Source organism: Anomaloglossus baeobatrachus, chromosome 6, assembly GCF_048569485.1.
Source record: "Anomaloglossus baeobatrachus isolate aAnoBae1 chromosome 6, aAnoBae1.hap1, whole genome shotgun sequence".
Lineage (NCBI taxonomy): Eukaryota > Metazoa > Chordata > Amphibia > Anura > Aromobatidae > Anomaloglossus > Anomaloglossus baeobatrachus.
Window position 1 is genome coordinate 60167021 of NC_134358.1, and position 15911 is coordinate 60182931.

A 15911-nucleotide genomic window follows, 5' to 3' on the forward strand; every position below is an offset into this window, starting at 1 on the left:
TGTTTATTATTTTAAATGCACGTTATTTTCTGGCACGTGTTTCACGGACCACACCACTGCGTGGTCCGTGGAACATCAGTGATGCCAGAAAAAAATGGACATATCTCCGTGCAGCAATCACGCACACGCATTCATTATAATGGGTCTGTGTATGTCAGTGATTCTGGTACGTTTAAAAAAAAGCACAAACGTACCAGAATCACTGACGTGTGAAAGGGGCCTTAAACACACTAATTTGTCACACATTTATTGTTAGACTATGGACACGCTAGACTCTTAAGGGTACTCTACACGCTGCGACATCGCTAGCGATTGCTAGCAATGTCGAGCGCGATAGCACCCGCACCCGTTGTACGAGCGATATGTGGTGATTGCTATCGTAGCAAACATTATCACTACGGCAGCGTCACACGCACATACCTGTGTAGTGACGTCGCTGTGACCGCCGAACAATCCCTCCTTCAAGGGGGAGGTGCGTTTGGCGTCACAATGACGTCACTGTGACGTCACTAAGCGGCTGGCCAATAGAAGCGGAGGGGCGGAGATGAGCGGGACATAACATCCCACCCACCTCCTTCCTTCCGCATTGCCGGTGGACGCAGGTAAGGAGATGTTCCTCGTTCCTGCGGTGTCACACACAGCGATGTGTTCTGCCGCAGGAACAACGAACAACATCGCTACGTACGAGACAATGATTTTTGGTGTTTGGACGCCCTCTCCAAAACCAACGATTTTTGTCTCTTTTGCGATCGTTTGAGGTCGCTTGTACGTGTCACACGCTGCGATGTCGCTAACGACACTGGATGTGGGTCACAAACACTGTGACCCCAACGATAAATCCTTAGCGATATCGCAGCGTGTAAAGCCACCTATGCACTGAGAATTTACCAACATGTAAGCCCAATATTGTGTCCCAGCCTGTAATAAAACTTTCTGGAGGCAAAGGGTCCTGATTAACTCTGTGTGTGTATATATATTTACATAGGGTATAATATATATATATATATATATATATATATATATATATATTATACAACAATACAGTAATATATAAAAACATGAGGAAAAAATATTTATTTACTTTTTTTAATGATTATTTTATTAAATTCAACCCAGTTATTTCTAGGGATGGGTCATGGAAATGTCTTCACTTTTGTATGTATTAGATTTCCAACATTTTGATAAACAAAGAGATTACAATGCATTTATTACAACACATACAGATACTCTATTAGACGTTGCTTAGCAACTAGATTTACTTTATATCTAACAGGAAAAATTGGAAATGTTTTGGATAAATTTTCTCAGAAAAATAGTCATTTATGACTAAAGCTTGCTCAGAACCAAGCTCCATTTACAGAAAATACATGTTGATAAGATTAATCGGAATTCACAAACAAGACAAGGAAAGAGGTTTCAGCTGTGTTACATGTACTTTGCCTAGAAAAACAATTTTTCCACGCCTTTAGACTTTCTCCTTAATCATATGTTGAGCCCAGTGCATTTAGTTTTTTTATATTGTTTTAAAAAATTAAGTAAAAACTTTTATTTATACCAAGATGAAAAAATAATTATTTTTTTCCATCTTATTAAGTATGAATTATTTTAAAATATTAATTCTGATTAATAATAGTGATAATAGTAATAATTATTGATGTTCATAAAATTATTAAGTGTGAATTATTAATTAAATACAATAATAGCCATTAACAAAATTATTTAGTGTGTATTAGCAAGTAAAAATATAAATTATTATTATTTTTATTTTTATTATTATTATTATTATTATTATTATTATTATTATTAATTGTTGAGTTCAAAATTATTAAGTGTGAATTATTAATTTAGATTATTAATTATGATTAATAATAAAAAGAAACACTTCTCACAAAATTATTACATGTAAATTATTAATTAAAATAACATTTAATAATAATAATATTAATAATTGCTGTTCACAAAATTATTAAGTGTATTAGCAATTTAGAATATGTAATAATAATAATAATAATAATAATAATAATTAATAATAATAAACACTTCTCACTAAATCATTACATGTGAATTATTAATTTAAATAATATTTATTATTATTATTATTATTATTATTATTATTATTATTATTAATAATAATAATTGCTGTTCACAAAATTAAGTTTATTAGCAATTTAAAATATGTATTATTATTATTATTATTATTATTAATAATAATAATAATAATAATAATAATAATAATAATAATAATAATAATACACAATGCTCACAAAATTATTGCAGATGAATTGTTAATTAAAATATTATTTTTTATTATTATTATTATTATTATTAATAATAATAATAATAATAATAATAATAATTGCTCTTCACGAAAAATTAAGTGTATATTAGCAATTTAGAATATATATTAATAATAATAATAACAATATAATAATATTGCCTATTATTATTAATTAATATTGAGTGGGAATAAAACTGCGTAACAGTGGGAATAACATTAAAACTCCAAACTTCTCTAAGGGAAGAGCAATTTTTCACTCTTGCGCTTTTGTTTTTTACTCCCTAATTTCAAGAGTCATAACTTTTTTTTAATTTCTTTGTCAATATAGCCGTCTGAGGGCTTGTTTTTTGCGGGATGAGTTGTACTTTTGAATGAGACCATCCTTTTTATCTTATGATGTACTGGTAAAAAGGAAACAAAACTCCGAATGTGACAAAATAGCAAAAGAGTACAATTCTGTAATTGTTTTTTGAGGGGTTTTTTTATGTATAGTGCTCAGTTTACCCTAAAACTAACCTGGTGATATATTTTTTCAGGTCAGTATGACTATGCAGATAACAAACATGCAAAGTTTTTTTATATTTTTCAAGTGGTAAGAAAAATTCAAAAATTTGTAAAATCATTAAAAAATTTACAAAAAATGCAAAAGATTTCTAAAGCCAGCTTACCGGTACTCCCCGATGTGTGGAGTCCGCAAGGAAAAAGGGCAGGAGCCAGCCTCGAAAATCAAATGACCACTACCCCTATCCGATATTTGTCTTGCTCCACGTGTGGATATATTTTTAATGGAACTATTCAAATAAAATTGCTTTGCATAAAGAGAAAAAAAAAAAATTAAAAATATCTACTGAGTCCTGGAATTTGGCCGCTGGAGTCTTTGGACAACCATTTCTACATTAAAAAATGTAGCCATTTTCCAACAGCTGTAATGTTTTCAATATTCGGAATATGGAGCTTTGTAAGGACTTCTATTTTGCTTCCAGACACGAGGTTTATATTGATATAATTTTGGGGTATATACAATTTTTGATCGCCTGTTGTAACATTGTTTGTGTTGTTGCGGCAGCTGAGAATCCGAGAATCTGGAGTTTTGATTCTTTTTCTCATTACGTTGTTTACTAACTGGATTAATTTATTTCATATTTATGTTCATGCTTTGATAGATCGGACTTTACAAGCGCATCTATAAGAAATGTGTATTTTTATTTCTTAATAAATGAGCCTTTGAGTGTCAGTGCTTTAAATGCTGCTGTCACTGATTCACAGCGGAATTTGAAAGGTTAATAATTGTGGGCGGGCTGTTAGAGGCAGATGAAGGCTGATTATCACAGCCATCATCTGCCCCGCATCAAAGGCTGGGAGGTAACATGATGGACACAATACATTATACATTAATGAGTTAAAGGGAATCTGTCACCAGATTTTTGCTACCTAATTGGGGATAGAGACCCTGATTCCATTGATAAGTCATTGACTGTGTTTCTTAGTGCCTTATTGATAAAATCACTATTTTGTCAGCCGGCGATTATCACTAAATGACTAGTAAATCTGCTACCAGAAATTAAAGCATATTCTTGAGTTCTGTATAATCTACCACTGATTCCCGGCTTTCTGTGTTTACTGTGCAGTCAGTGGTGTTGGAGGGGTTATACAAAGCTCAACATTCAGAGAACTGCTAGATCTGCAGCAGACCAAACAGTGATTTTATTAAAATGACAGCAAACAGCTCAGTAAGTGACACATCACTGTAATCAGGGTCTCTGTCTCTACATAATGCATCTCTCAGATTGGTGAGCAACAACCTGGTGATAGATTCCATTTAGTGAGATTTTCTCAAGTTCATCAATGGTTAAACTTGCAGACTGCTTATAGAAACAAGCCGCTTTGTCCTTCATATTAAAAATCCCCTGCCTTCTCAATATTGAGGTATTATTAGTTCTATATTTAGAGCTCATTGCCAAAGTTACCGTCCACCTCAGTGTGGTTGATTTCCTGCTTTTAATCTGGCTATTAGAGTTGATCAAACCCGCCAAAATCTGGGACCGGCGGATCACTGCCGGATTGAAAAAAAAAAAATCCAGATCCGCTCCGGATTCCGGTACCCATGTAAGTCTATGGGGACCAGAATCCGGAGATTAACAACGTTTGTAGAGGGGATAGGAGGGTAGGAGAGCATGCATTGTACTCACCCGAGGCTGTGTCATGGCAGCAAACTCCTTTCCCTTCCGGAGCCGACAATTCAATATTCATTGTTTTACCCGCTCACTGGCGCGTGTAATTGGTTGCAGTTAGATGCGCCCGCACCCTGAGTGACAGCATGTAAGCAGACTGCAACCAATCAAAGGTGGCAAGACAGATGGTGGGCGGGGAAAGCAATTCAAGTGTCTGCGGGTCATTATGATGAACGTGCATGTGTTTCGGAAACACATGCACGTTCCTGTCAGAAGTGTGCGTGGCTGTGCCAGTAATGGGGCTTTTTTTAATATTATTTAAATAAATAAAAAAAAAACGACATGCGGTCCCCCCTAATTTTCATCTCCAGCCACGATAAAGCCGGCTGGGGGCTGTTATTCTCAGCCCGTAGCCGCCCGGTATTGCCGCATCTATTAGATGTGACAATCCCTGTACTTTACCGGCTCTACCCGTTGGCCTGGAGCGGTGCCAATCAGGTTAATAAGGGGTTATTAGCATGCCACAGCTGCTACTAAACCCTAGGTTAGTGATGGCACAGGCGCCTATGAGATACCTGCATCACACTAACCTCTACGTGAAAGTAAATAAACACAGACACAGAGAAAAATCCTTTTTTTGGAATAAAGTACAAAACAAACACCCTCCTTCACCTCTTTATTAACTCCCAAAGCTGCCTCTGCCAGGAATAAGGTCTCAGCCACAACGCCGGAAGACTTGCTTCCTCACCACTCCTTGATACGCTGACCACCGGAGTTATGATACGCTGACCACCGGAGTTATGCGGAGGCATACAACCTTTCAAATTGAGTGGGAATTCTCTCCTCCCCCACCTCTTTGCTATAAACTAATAGAATACACACAGGAGCGCTCCTCTTATTTTTCTTTTACATCTGCCAGGAACATGGAAGACAGCACAGTTCAGACCAGTAACACTAGTATGGCATTGGTCTGAATTCTCAATCTTGAGACCCCTTGCCTAATTCCTCTCCAGCTCTAATGACCAGTATGGAAAGCCCAAAACAGGAAGTTGCAAATCAAAAAAGTCCATGGAGCCTCTGCTAGGAGTTTCAACACAGAAACTAGCCAGATATCTCTCCAGGAAGGACCTAGCCAAGGAGTGGCTCTTTTTAGGAGACAACAATAACCACCATACTAAGTGGCCCTTTTAGACAATATCCAGCTCTTTGACAAGTTTAAAGATATGACAAGGGAAATACCAAGGCCAGATATTCATCCACAGACAGCTGTTTCGGGGTATTGCCCCTCATCAGTGTGGAGTAGGATTCTGGCCAGGTGCGAGCAATGCCTAGTAGACCAGCAAGACAAAACAATCACTGATCTCGGGGAGACCAGCCAGAGAAAATACTACTGGCAGCCAACAAGGGCTCTCAACACAGTGAAATCCTAGGTGCATTGCCCTTCCAAAACAGGAAGCTAACTTATCAACACAATTGATTTGTGAGCTCAATAGGTGTAAATCGTCCATAGAGATTGATTACAGTCATCATAACAATATGTCAAGTGGAATTCAGTGATATTATAAGAAATTTCCACATTTAATACACTTTAGGATTCATAAGTCTTTTGACGGGGATGTTTTATTACAGGCAATTGTTTTTGAAATCCAACCCCTGGGAAGTTCCGTATTTTAGCTTTGTGTTTGGCCTTGGAAAAGTAGCTTGTCGGTCTACCAAATAGATATACATTTGAATACAATTGGATACATTTTTAATACAGAACAAGTTTATTCCAATCTTTTCTTTTTGTGACCAAGATGAGTTGTAAAAAAAAATGTGTTTTACTGATTTTATAACTTCCATAAAATTCAATGGGAGTTATAGAAACACTCTAGGAAAGGAAGCAAAGCTGTTGATGTAACTCTTCAGCTACAGAAAAGGTATAGATTACTGAGGTAAGCTTTTTCTGTAACCTCTTGATTTCTATAAAATTTGCGCAAGCAGCACAGCACTATAGCCCCAACTCTAGTGGCCGATACCAAAGGTACCTACAAGTGAAGAGCGAGCACTGAAATGCTAGAGTCCTTGGTACTCAAATCAAATAGGTTGGGTGCTTGGACGGGCTTGACTCGAATAACGAGCATATTGGAAGTCAATAGGGAACTTGAGCATTTTTCTGGAATCACCAAACAGGAAGGTGGGGGAGATCTATCTCTCTCCCCGGCCTATCTCAGCCCTCTGGTTAGGGACTTCTGGTAAAATAAGAGCAATAATATGCCAGCTAGGAAATTGAGCATGTCGAGCACCTGCACAATACCCGACAGAGTACCGAGTGTCTTGAGCAACCTGTTGGTCGATCCAGCACACTCACTATTCACTGATATCTACCTCTCTGCAGCAACCCATGTCTAATAAAAACCCAGTATACAGGTTTGAAACTCTATTAGCTTTCTTTGGATTACCTCAATAAAATCTACAACAGATTTAGGAGTGACAAGATTTTTATGAAGCGATACCAAAATGCAGTTATTCCAATTTCAGCAGTGAATGTCTGAGATTGAAATAAAGAAGATATCCCTGGCACACTGCTGTTTCCCAAATGAAGTCCAAGAAAGAGTCTTGATATATATTCCAATTTTTATTTTTCAGAAGAAGGGAATAATAGTATAATTTGCAGAGAGTCCGCCTAAAATCGTTTCGGCCTAACCTCGGCCTTCATCTGGTCGGACAGACTGACTAAATACGTGGGAGATCCCTGGGGCAGAATGCTGGTATGAGCGAGGATATCTAGTTATAAGGATAGATGAGGATAGTCAGTAATAGAAATGTATCATAGTTATCATGATTCTGTATATGAGAAAGGGCTACCGCCTCTGCTTATGTGCACGTTTTCATGTCCGTCAACATAAGGCAGGATAATAATCTGTATATGGATTGCAAAAAAGAGCAATATGGAACCAGGTCTGTATGTAGTATAGCTGAATCAAACTAGTGCATTTGGCACATTAGTCAGCTCTTAGCATGTAACTAAATACCTTTGCAGGAAAATGCAGAAAAATGAATCTAAAGTTGCCTATAGTCAGGGGCCAGTGTCCAGGATACAGGGATTAAACAATACAGTGGAAAGGTATAGCAGTTGCTAGGAATACCTTTGCCTCTATGCAGGCATACATGGAAGAGGTGAACTGTGTGAGGGCCCAGACGCCAGGGGCCCTCACACGGTTCACCTCTTCCATGTATGTATATATACTACATCTGATTATGATTTTTTTACCCCCTGTGAGAGCAATTCACATTCTGAAAGCAACTTGCACTGAGCCGAGCACCGATCGTACCCAAGCACAGCGATGCTTGATCAAGTGGTCAGCATACATAAATCATCAGAACTCCAAATTGGAACACTGATTTTTTGTTCAATATGAACCCCGAACTTTACTGTTCAGATCCGCTCATCTTTACCCCTAATGTCTTCTTTTCTTCCTTGTTTGGGGGCGGTGTGCTCCTGAAGATTAACATATAGGACTAATAACATGATTTTGCCACTGGACTAAACCGAGTGGTGCTTGCCTAAACTGCAGCTTTACATCTGAAGCATGGAAGAAGCACAAGGACACTGGGGCTGGTCAGATCCAGCGATACGGGCATACTTGCACCTTCTAAAAGATAGCACTCACTCCTTGCACATGACTCCGGCTACCCTGAGTTTGCGGAGGTGGCCGGTAATTTAGGCAATGATTAATAAACTATCAATTCAAAATCCCTATGTTCCTGAGAACCAACAGGATTTTAAATAAGAATTAAATTTCAATGTTTCTTGATTTTAACACCTCTTTGCAATTTTAACCATTTAAAAAGACAACTTTTTAATAAATGTTTGTACAATTTGTTGCCTCCTGGCGAATCACTTCAAATTCGTAAGAGTTTTGGTGGCTCTGGAGAAGAAAACACAACATGTCATGACATAAACTGATTAAGCTGATGCAAACTAATAAATATGTGCAATTTATCTAGGGTAAAAACAAGGCAGAATCACATCATATCAAGACAGAACAGAGTTCTATGGCCGATTATGCATGAACATGGCTGCGGAGCAAATGAGAAAGTCGTAAAGAAAAGACAATTTATAGAGAAAAAGTTGCAGGAGGTTATTTATAATCCTGTAAATTTAAGCCGCCTGCAGGTGGAAATCCTTCTTGGATTTATTATTATTCATTTCTAATAGAAGTATATAAAGCAGCTGCAGCCAGAGATAAACCTTCCCTTTTATGAAGACTGAATATTCTCCGTCTTTCGCAGTGCTTTGCCCGGCCAATGAAATGCGTCTGGACTCGACAGGTATCATACTAAGTCCTGGATATCCTGACAGCTACCCAAACCTTCAGATGTGTGCGTGGAGCATTAGTGTGGAAAAGGGATACAATATAACCTTAATCTTCGAATTCTTTCATACTGAAAAGGAGTTTGACGTGCTTGAAGCCTTTGACGGTAATGAAACATTATGTCATTGACTATAATTTGATGCTTTTGTTCTTTTGATGGCATTTTGTACAATGCACTTGTCTTTTCTCTGAATGTTTCACACGTGCTAATCTGCAAATTTCATTTGGAACAGGACCGAACAGTCACTATCCGCTACTTATTTCCTTAAGTGGGGATTATTCTTCTAGTTTTAATATAACCAGTAGCGGTCATGAAGTTTTTTTACGCTGGTCAGCAGATCATGGGACCAACAAGAAAGGATTCAGAATCCGATACATAGGTAGGATATTTCTATCTTCTCTATTATCTGCTAATTGAGTGTTGTCTTTTTTTTTTCCTTCTATTATATATTTATAAATTTGAATTTATAGCATCAACTTTTAGAGATATACGATTTAGACATTTTATTGTTTGGTTTTTTATAAAAGACCACTTTAATATCAATTTGTTTGACCTTTCTTGTTAAAGATATCTTTCCTACCATACCTACAGGGTATGCCAAAAATATCTAATAGATGTAGGTCCCACCTTTGCGTCCCGCAACTGTACAGAATCTGGTTGGCCCCATCTATGATGAGATGGCTACCAACTATCGGCTACAAATGGAAGACACTTCTCCATTCATTTTCTAACTAGATGTGAAGGTTAGCAGATGCTACATCAGGTTGGTCAGAGGATTCTCACTCTGTACATAGGTGCTGGTACCATTTGGTCTATGACACATTTATGGCTGTTATAATATAGATAAGATAGATCTGGTTCACTGCTAAATGGTGGTGCTCAGGGTAAAACAGGGGTACTAGTAGTATAGGTAAACCCCAGCACTCGGAGGAAAAAGGAGAATTTTTGTGATGCAAATAAATTTTATTTTTGATCAACTGCAAAAAGTGAACCCTGAGAGATGCAACACCAACGTTTCGTTTTGCGCCTTTTTCAAGGTTGTTGCTTAATGTGGAAGTACGAGGAAGCGCGGGTCACAATGGACAACCGTAGTTGAGATAAAGCAGGTGCTTCACACTTTGCAGTACAATTCAATCAAGGTATTGATGAGTAGATTATTCAGAAGGATGGTGAAGAAAAGGAGAACGCCTGTAGGAGATGCCCAGGGAGACATGCAGCAGCAATATGGCAGTGGCAGCGGTGGTGGAAAGTCTTGCTGGGCATCTCCTACAGGCATTCTCCTTTTCTTCAGCATCCTTCTGAATAATCTAGTCAATACCTTGACTGAATTGAACTGCAAAGTTTGAAGCACCTGTTTTTTCTCAACTACAGTTGTCCATTTTGACCCGCGCTCCCTCGTACTTCCACATTAAGCAACAACCTTGAGAAAGGCACAAGCTGAAACGTTGGTGTTGCATCTGTCAGGGTGCACATTTTGCAGTTAATCAAAAATAAAATAAAATTTATTTGTATCACAAAAATTCTCCTTTTTCCTTTGAGTGCTGGGGTTTACCTATACTACATTTATGACTCTGGCGGACACAGACAGAAAAGGGCACCTATACAAAAACAATATATATAGGCCCTTTGCCCCTTAAGAGTTCATCAAAATGCAGAATTCCACCTGATTTGGAGGTAGAAATGAGTCGTCAATCTCTTGGGCCCTTGTGCGGCTGCACAGGTTGCACCAATGATATGTCCATCTCAGTCCTGTAGAAATGCCATGCATGTGTTATATAGGAATACCCCTTTAAATAGAGCAGACACAATCAGGCTAAAATTGGCATAAACCAGGTCATCATCCAAAGGTAAGATACTAAAATTAAAAAAACAAATAGTGATCACCTCTATGATGCCCTGCCAATCCAGGGCAGATGATGTGATGGGGTCTGACTAGTCTTTGTATATAGGTAGCCATTAGTGATGAGTGAACACTACTATGCTTAGTTGCTTGGTACTCGTAATGAGAAGTTGGACACTCGGATGGGCTTGACTCGGGTACCGAGTATAATGGAAGCCAATGGGGAAGTCAAGCATTTTTCCGGAATATTTTCATAAAAAATGCTCGAGTTCTTACTTCACTTCTATTGGGTACATGAGTAAAGCCCATCCAAGCGTCCAACTTCTCGTTACGAGTGCCAAGCACCCGAGAATGGAAGTGCTCTTTCATCACTAGATGCCTGTAATAACATTCTTTACAGGCATGAGAGCGTTGCAGCCAATTTTTGGATTCAGTGGACACAATCCATTTACTATCCTATAAGCATAGAATAGCGGAGGACCCATGATGAATCTGGACTGGATTGGAAGGGAAAGTGGGATAGGGTTGGGACTCGGGAGTTAAAAAGGTGATCACTTTTTTTTGTAAATTAGCATTTTTATTAATTAAGTTTAAAGCTTAGGGATGATCGAATACCTCAAATATTTGGCTACGCCCATATTCGACGAATAGGTCGCCGCTATTCAACTATTTGCCAATATTCGATGTGCAATGTAAGTCTATGGGAAACCTGAATAGTTGCCGAATAGCAACTATTTGGGCTTCCCATAGACTTACATTGTACATCGAATATTTCCATAGCGGCAACCTATTCGTCATATTCGCAAAGTGATATTCAATCATCCCTAGGATGCTTTCAAGAACAAGTCATTTTTTATGATGAATGTACTAAAAATATTTTTTGGATTTTATTTATCATAATAAGCTATTTAATGACTATTCTTAGCCCTTTGTCCATAGTTTTTTTTTTTTAAACTATTTAGACAAAGTCAGACAACTATAGCAACTTCCATTTTCCAAAAATATTTTAAAGGGGTTGTCTGATATGACAATCTTCATTGAAATAAAACTGGTTGGTTGATCATTGCAAGTCGGGAAGGGCAATGAAACCCTATGTTGCCACGTTGAGCTATTGGTGAGTTTTTGATGTTGCAGAATTTCTGCACAATATCTGCACCTATTATGTAAATTAGTTTACTAGTGTTCTTTTATTCTGTTTTGTGTATATTTTTTTACATGTGTTTTTGGTGCATATTGACATTGATTTTTTTTTTGTGTTGTTGTTATATCATGACAAATAAAGCTGTTTTGTTTTTGATACTTCCTGGTGTCTAGCATTGAAAAAACGTTTTTGATATAAAAAAGAACAGTGGGCAGGAGATTTCTATAAATCCCATCCACTCTGCTGGAACTGTAAGACGAAAATAGGCAAAGACTCACCAAAAACTCATTGTGGCCACACAACTGCTGCTTGTGATCGCCGTCTTCTTTTCCTGCTTCGTATGGATGACGCGTCCTATGTCATCCACACTGTCCTCCATTGCGCTCCTGCACATGTTCACTTCTCTCTACGTTGCTGAGGACAGAGTAAAGTATTGCAGTGTGCATGCGCAGGCAGTATTTGATCTCTCCCTAGACCTGCGCAGTACAGTACTTTACTCTGCCCTCATCAAAGCAGAGATAAATGTGCAGGTACAGGAGCGCAATTGAAGACACTGTGGATGACATAGGACGCGTCATCCATACAAAGCAGGAAAAGATGACGCCAATCACAAGCAGAGAGGAGGCATCGGATCAAGACCAGCAACTCCAATGGGACCAGACTGCCCTGCAGGTGAGTATACTAAAAGGTGTTTTTATGCTATACAGATTGGCTTAGCCACTTATACAGTTTGTCCACCCATATCCTGTCCACTGCCATTAACTTGAGAACGGCGGCAGATATAGGCATAGAAGTGGTGTCTAGGTATAGTAAAGTAGCCATGCGCTACACAATGAAACCACCTATAGCGCCACCTGGTGGAAAACAATGGATTGAGCATTTTTATCTCAAAAACGGATCGAGATAGAGAAAAAAGTGAATTAAAAAATTGTAGGGCATCATCAATTCAATATGAATCAACACCTTGCATACAGAAATGCTATGATATGAAACCCATGACCCCCCCCCAAAACATTGAATGCTGGCCACACATATGGCGCTCATGTAACTTTGATGCTCAAAGTGGCCACCATCAGCTGCAATGCACATCTGGACTCTGGACAGCATACTGTATCTTGCTGCACGTTGTGCAATATGGTAGGTGGCACGTTTGCACAAGCATCTGTGATACGTCGTCATAAGTCCTGCAATGTTGGTGTAGGGGTCGCATACACCTGCTGTTTGATATGACCTCCCAGAAAGAAGTCCAATGGGGTCAGATCAGGTGAGCGTGGAGGCCACTCCACACAGCCGCCACACCCAATGACTTGTAGGAAGGTCTCCATGAGGTATCGCTTCACGTCCGCAGCCTTGTGAGTTTTACATGTTCTAATCATAGCATTTCTGTATGCAAGGTGTCGATTCGTATTGAATTGATGAAGCCCTACAACTCTGTAATTCACTTTTTTCTCTATCTCGTTCCGTTTTCAAGATAAAATGCTAACTCCATTGTTTTCCACCAGGTGGCGCATTAGGTAGTTTCATTGTGTAACGCATGGCTACTTTACTATACCTAGACACCACTTCTATGCCTATAGCTGCCGCCGTTCTCACATTAATGGCGGTGGACAGGATATGGGTGGACACACTGTATACATGATTCTAGACTGCTGTATGTAAACGTTTATTGATGGCGGCCACAGTTTATATGGGAAAAACCTGGTGACATGGTCCCTTTGCATTAATTTAATAGCATTTTAACTACAACACTACAACTATCTGTACAAAAGCATATCAAAAATAGGTCTGTAAATAGCGCAATATACATGGTAAACTTATGCAGTGATATATATGACAAGCTTCTGTTAGACATAGATGTCAGCAGTAAATCTCAATGCATACAGATGTGTCCAGTCTTACATTTCCATGAATTTTGTTAAAGAACTCACATTTTTACAGTACAAATACATAGATATATAGCATAAACGTCTCCCAACAGAGTATCAGGAAATCATTTTTTTTCTTTTGTTTTGTTTTTTATAAGCTGGTCTCGTGACACTCGTCTCAGCCAAGAGGAAAGGTAAGGAAGGACACATCTGTACCTTTGACATACACTGTGTGAACATAGCCTTGGGCAGAGAAAGTCAAACACGTACGCCACTATGAAGCAGCTGTACATCTAGAGCTTTGTCAGTCAGAAAGGCTCCGAAAATGTTTTCCACAATATTATTAATAGCTGATATCAAGCCAGCATATGCTTATGTTCTTTTTTTAATGAATGCAAGGCCACTGTGGGCGCAGTATTAGTGCCATCACATATGGTACTTTGGATGGAGAGAAAATATGGTAGCTAACTTTTATATTAATATGCAAGATAAGATTCACCCATGGGCTCTACCCAACACTATAAAAAGAAGCTATAATTATAATCTAGTTTTCCTCCGTATACTTAGCTATTTGTTTTGCCCGTGAAATCCAAAATTACTTCAAACTTAATAGGCGTCTGGAAAAGTCACATGCATTAAGTGTCAGTACGAGGAGATATTATCATGTGCCAATGGGTAATGGATGGAAATAACCAAACAATTGTAAATAAACAGGCACAGACTTAAACGATCTCTAATTCATGCTAATGAAGGAAGTCAGTATAGACGTAGTGCACATATGTACAGTAGTTACAGAAATTACTTACTCAATTCATGCAGGATGTAAAGTTAGTAATTATCTGTAATTACCACTTACCATATTTCTACAGTACCACTTAGCATTGTTTGGGAAGACAGCCAGCAGGAATCCAGATACTTAACTGTGGATTATTCATTTGTTTAATAGTGGCATGGGATAGGAGGAATATTGTAAATATTTAGTAAAAATCGTGTATTACTGTATTTTAAAAACATATATATATAATCTACTGTATATATATATAGTGGGTCCGGAAAGTATTCAGACCCCTTTAGATTTTTCACTCTTTGTTTCATTGCAGCCATTTAGTAAATTCAAAAAAGGTTAATTTTTTTTCTCAATAATGTACACTCTGCACCCCATCCCCATCTTGACAGAAAAAAACAGAAATGTAGAAATGTTTGCAAATTTTTTAAACAACAAAAACTGAAATATCACATGGTCATAAGTATTCAGACCCTTTGCTCAGTATTTAGTAGAAGCACCCTTTTGAGCTAGTACAGCTATGAGCCTTCTTTGTAATGATGCAACAAGTTTTTCACCCCTGGATTTGGGGATCCTCTGCCATTCTTCCTTGCAGATTCTCTCCAGTTCCATCAGGTTGGATGGTGAACATTGGTGGACAGCCATTTTCAAGTCTCTCCAGAGATACTCAATTGGGTTTAGGTCAGGGCTCTGGCTGGGCCAGTCAGGAATGGTCAAAGAGTTGTTCTGAAGCCACTCCTTTTTTATTTTAGCTGTTTGCTTAGAGTCATTGACTAGTTGGAAGGTGAACCTTAGGCCAAGTCTGAGGTCCAGAGCACTCTGGAAGAGGTTTTCTTCCAGGATATCTCTGTACTTGGCCGCATTCAAACTTGGCTGCATTAATCTTTTTTTCAATTGCAACAAGACGTGTTGTCCCTACAGCTGAAAAACACCCTGTGCATGATGCTGCCACCACCACGTTTCCCTGTTGGAATTGTATACGGCAGGTAATGAGCAGTGCCTGGTTTTCTCTACACATACCGCTTAGAAAAATTACCAAAAAGTTCTATCTTCATCTCATCAGACCAGAAAATCTTATTTCTCATTGTTTGAGAGTCCTTCATGTGTTTTTTTGCAAACTTTATGCAGGCTTTATATGTGTTGCACCGAGGAGAGGCTTCCGTCAGGTCACTTTGCCATAAAAGCCCAACTGGTAGAGGGCTGCAGTGATAGTTGACTTTGTGCAACTTTCTCCCATCTCCCTACTCTATCTCTGAAGCTCAGCCAAAGTGATCTTTTAGCAAAGCAAAACTAAACTTTAGACTACAAAATTCTAATTCACAAGAATTAAACAACATGAAAGTCTTATTAGTCATTAAACAGTTGTCTAGCAAACAAATGACTATAATAGGGTGTTACATAATAAAAAAGAACAAAAACTATAATGTCATGTGGTCAGCAATGGCACCACATAGAAGAGAAATATCACAAGAC

The 15911-nt window shown here is 38.3% G+C and overlaps 1 protein-coding gene across 7 annotated transcripts in view; it reads left to right on the forward strand.

Annotated features, from left to right (window-relative positions):
- Positions 1-15911, forward strand: part of CSMD3 (CUB and Sushi multiple domains 3) — a 2007504-nt gene that overhangs the window by 1720289 nt on the left and 271304 nt on the right. For 4 of the 7 annotated variants that reach the window (XM_075352941.1, XM_075352935.1, XM_075352939.1 and 1 more), the window contains 2 exons: positions 8725-8913; positions 9041-9187. In XM_075352941.1, coding sequence (XP_075209056.1) covers positions 8725-8913; positions 9041-9187 — 336 coding nt within the window. Of the gene's footprint in view, positions 1-8724; positions 8914-9040; positions 9188-13812; positions 13849-15911 lie in introns of all 7 variants that reach the window. The other 3 variants (XM_075352934.1, XM_075352936.1, XM_075352938.1) reach the window with 1 other exon arrangement.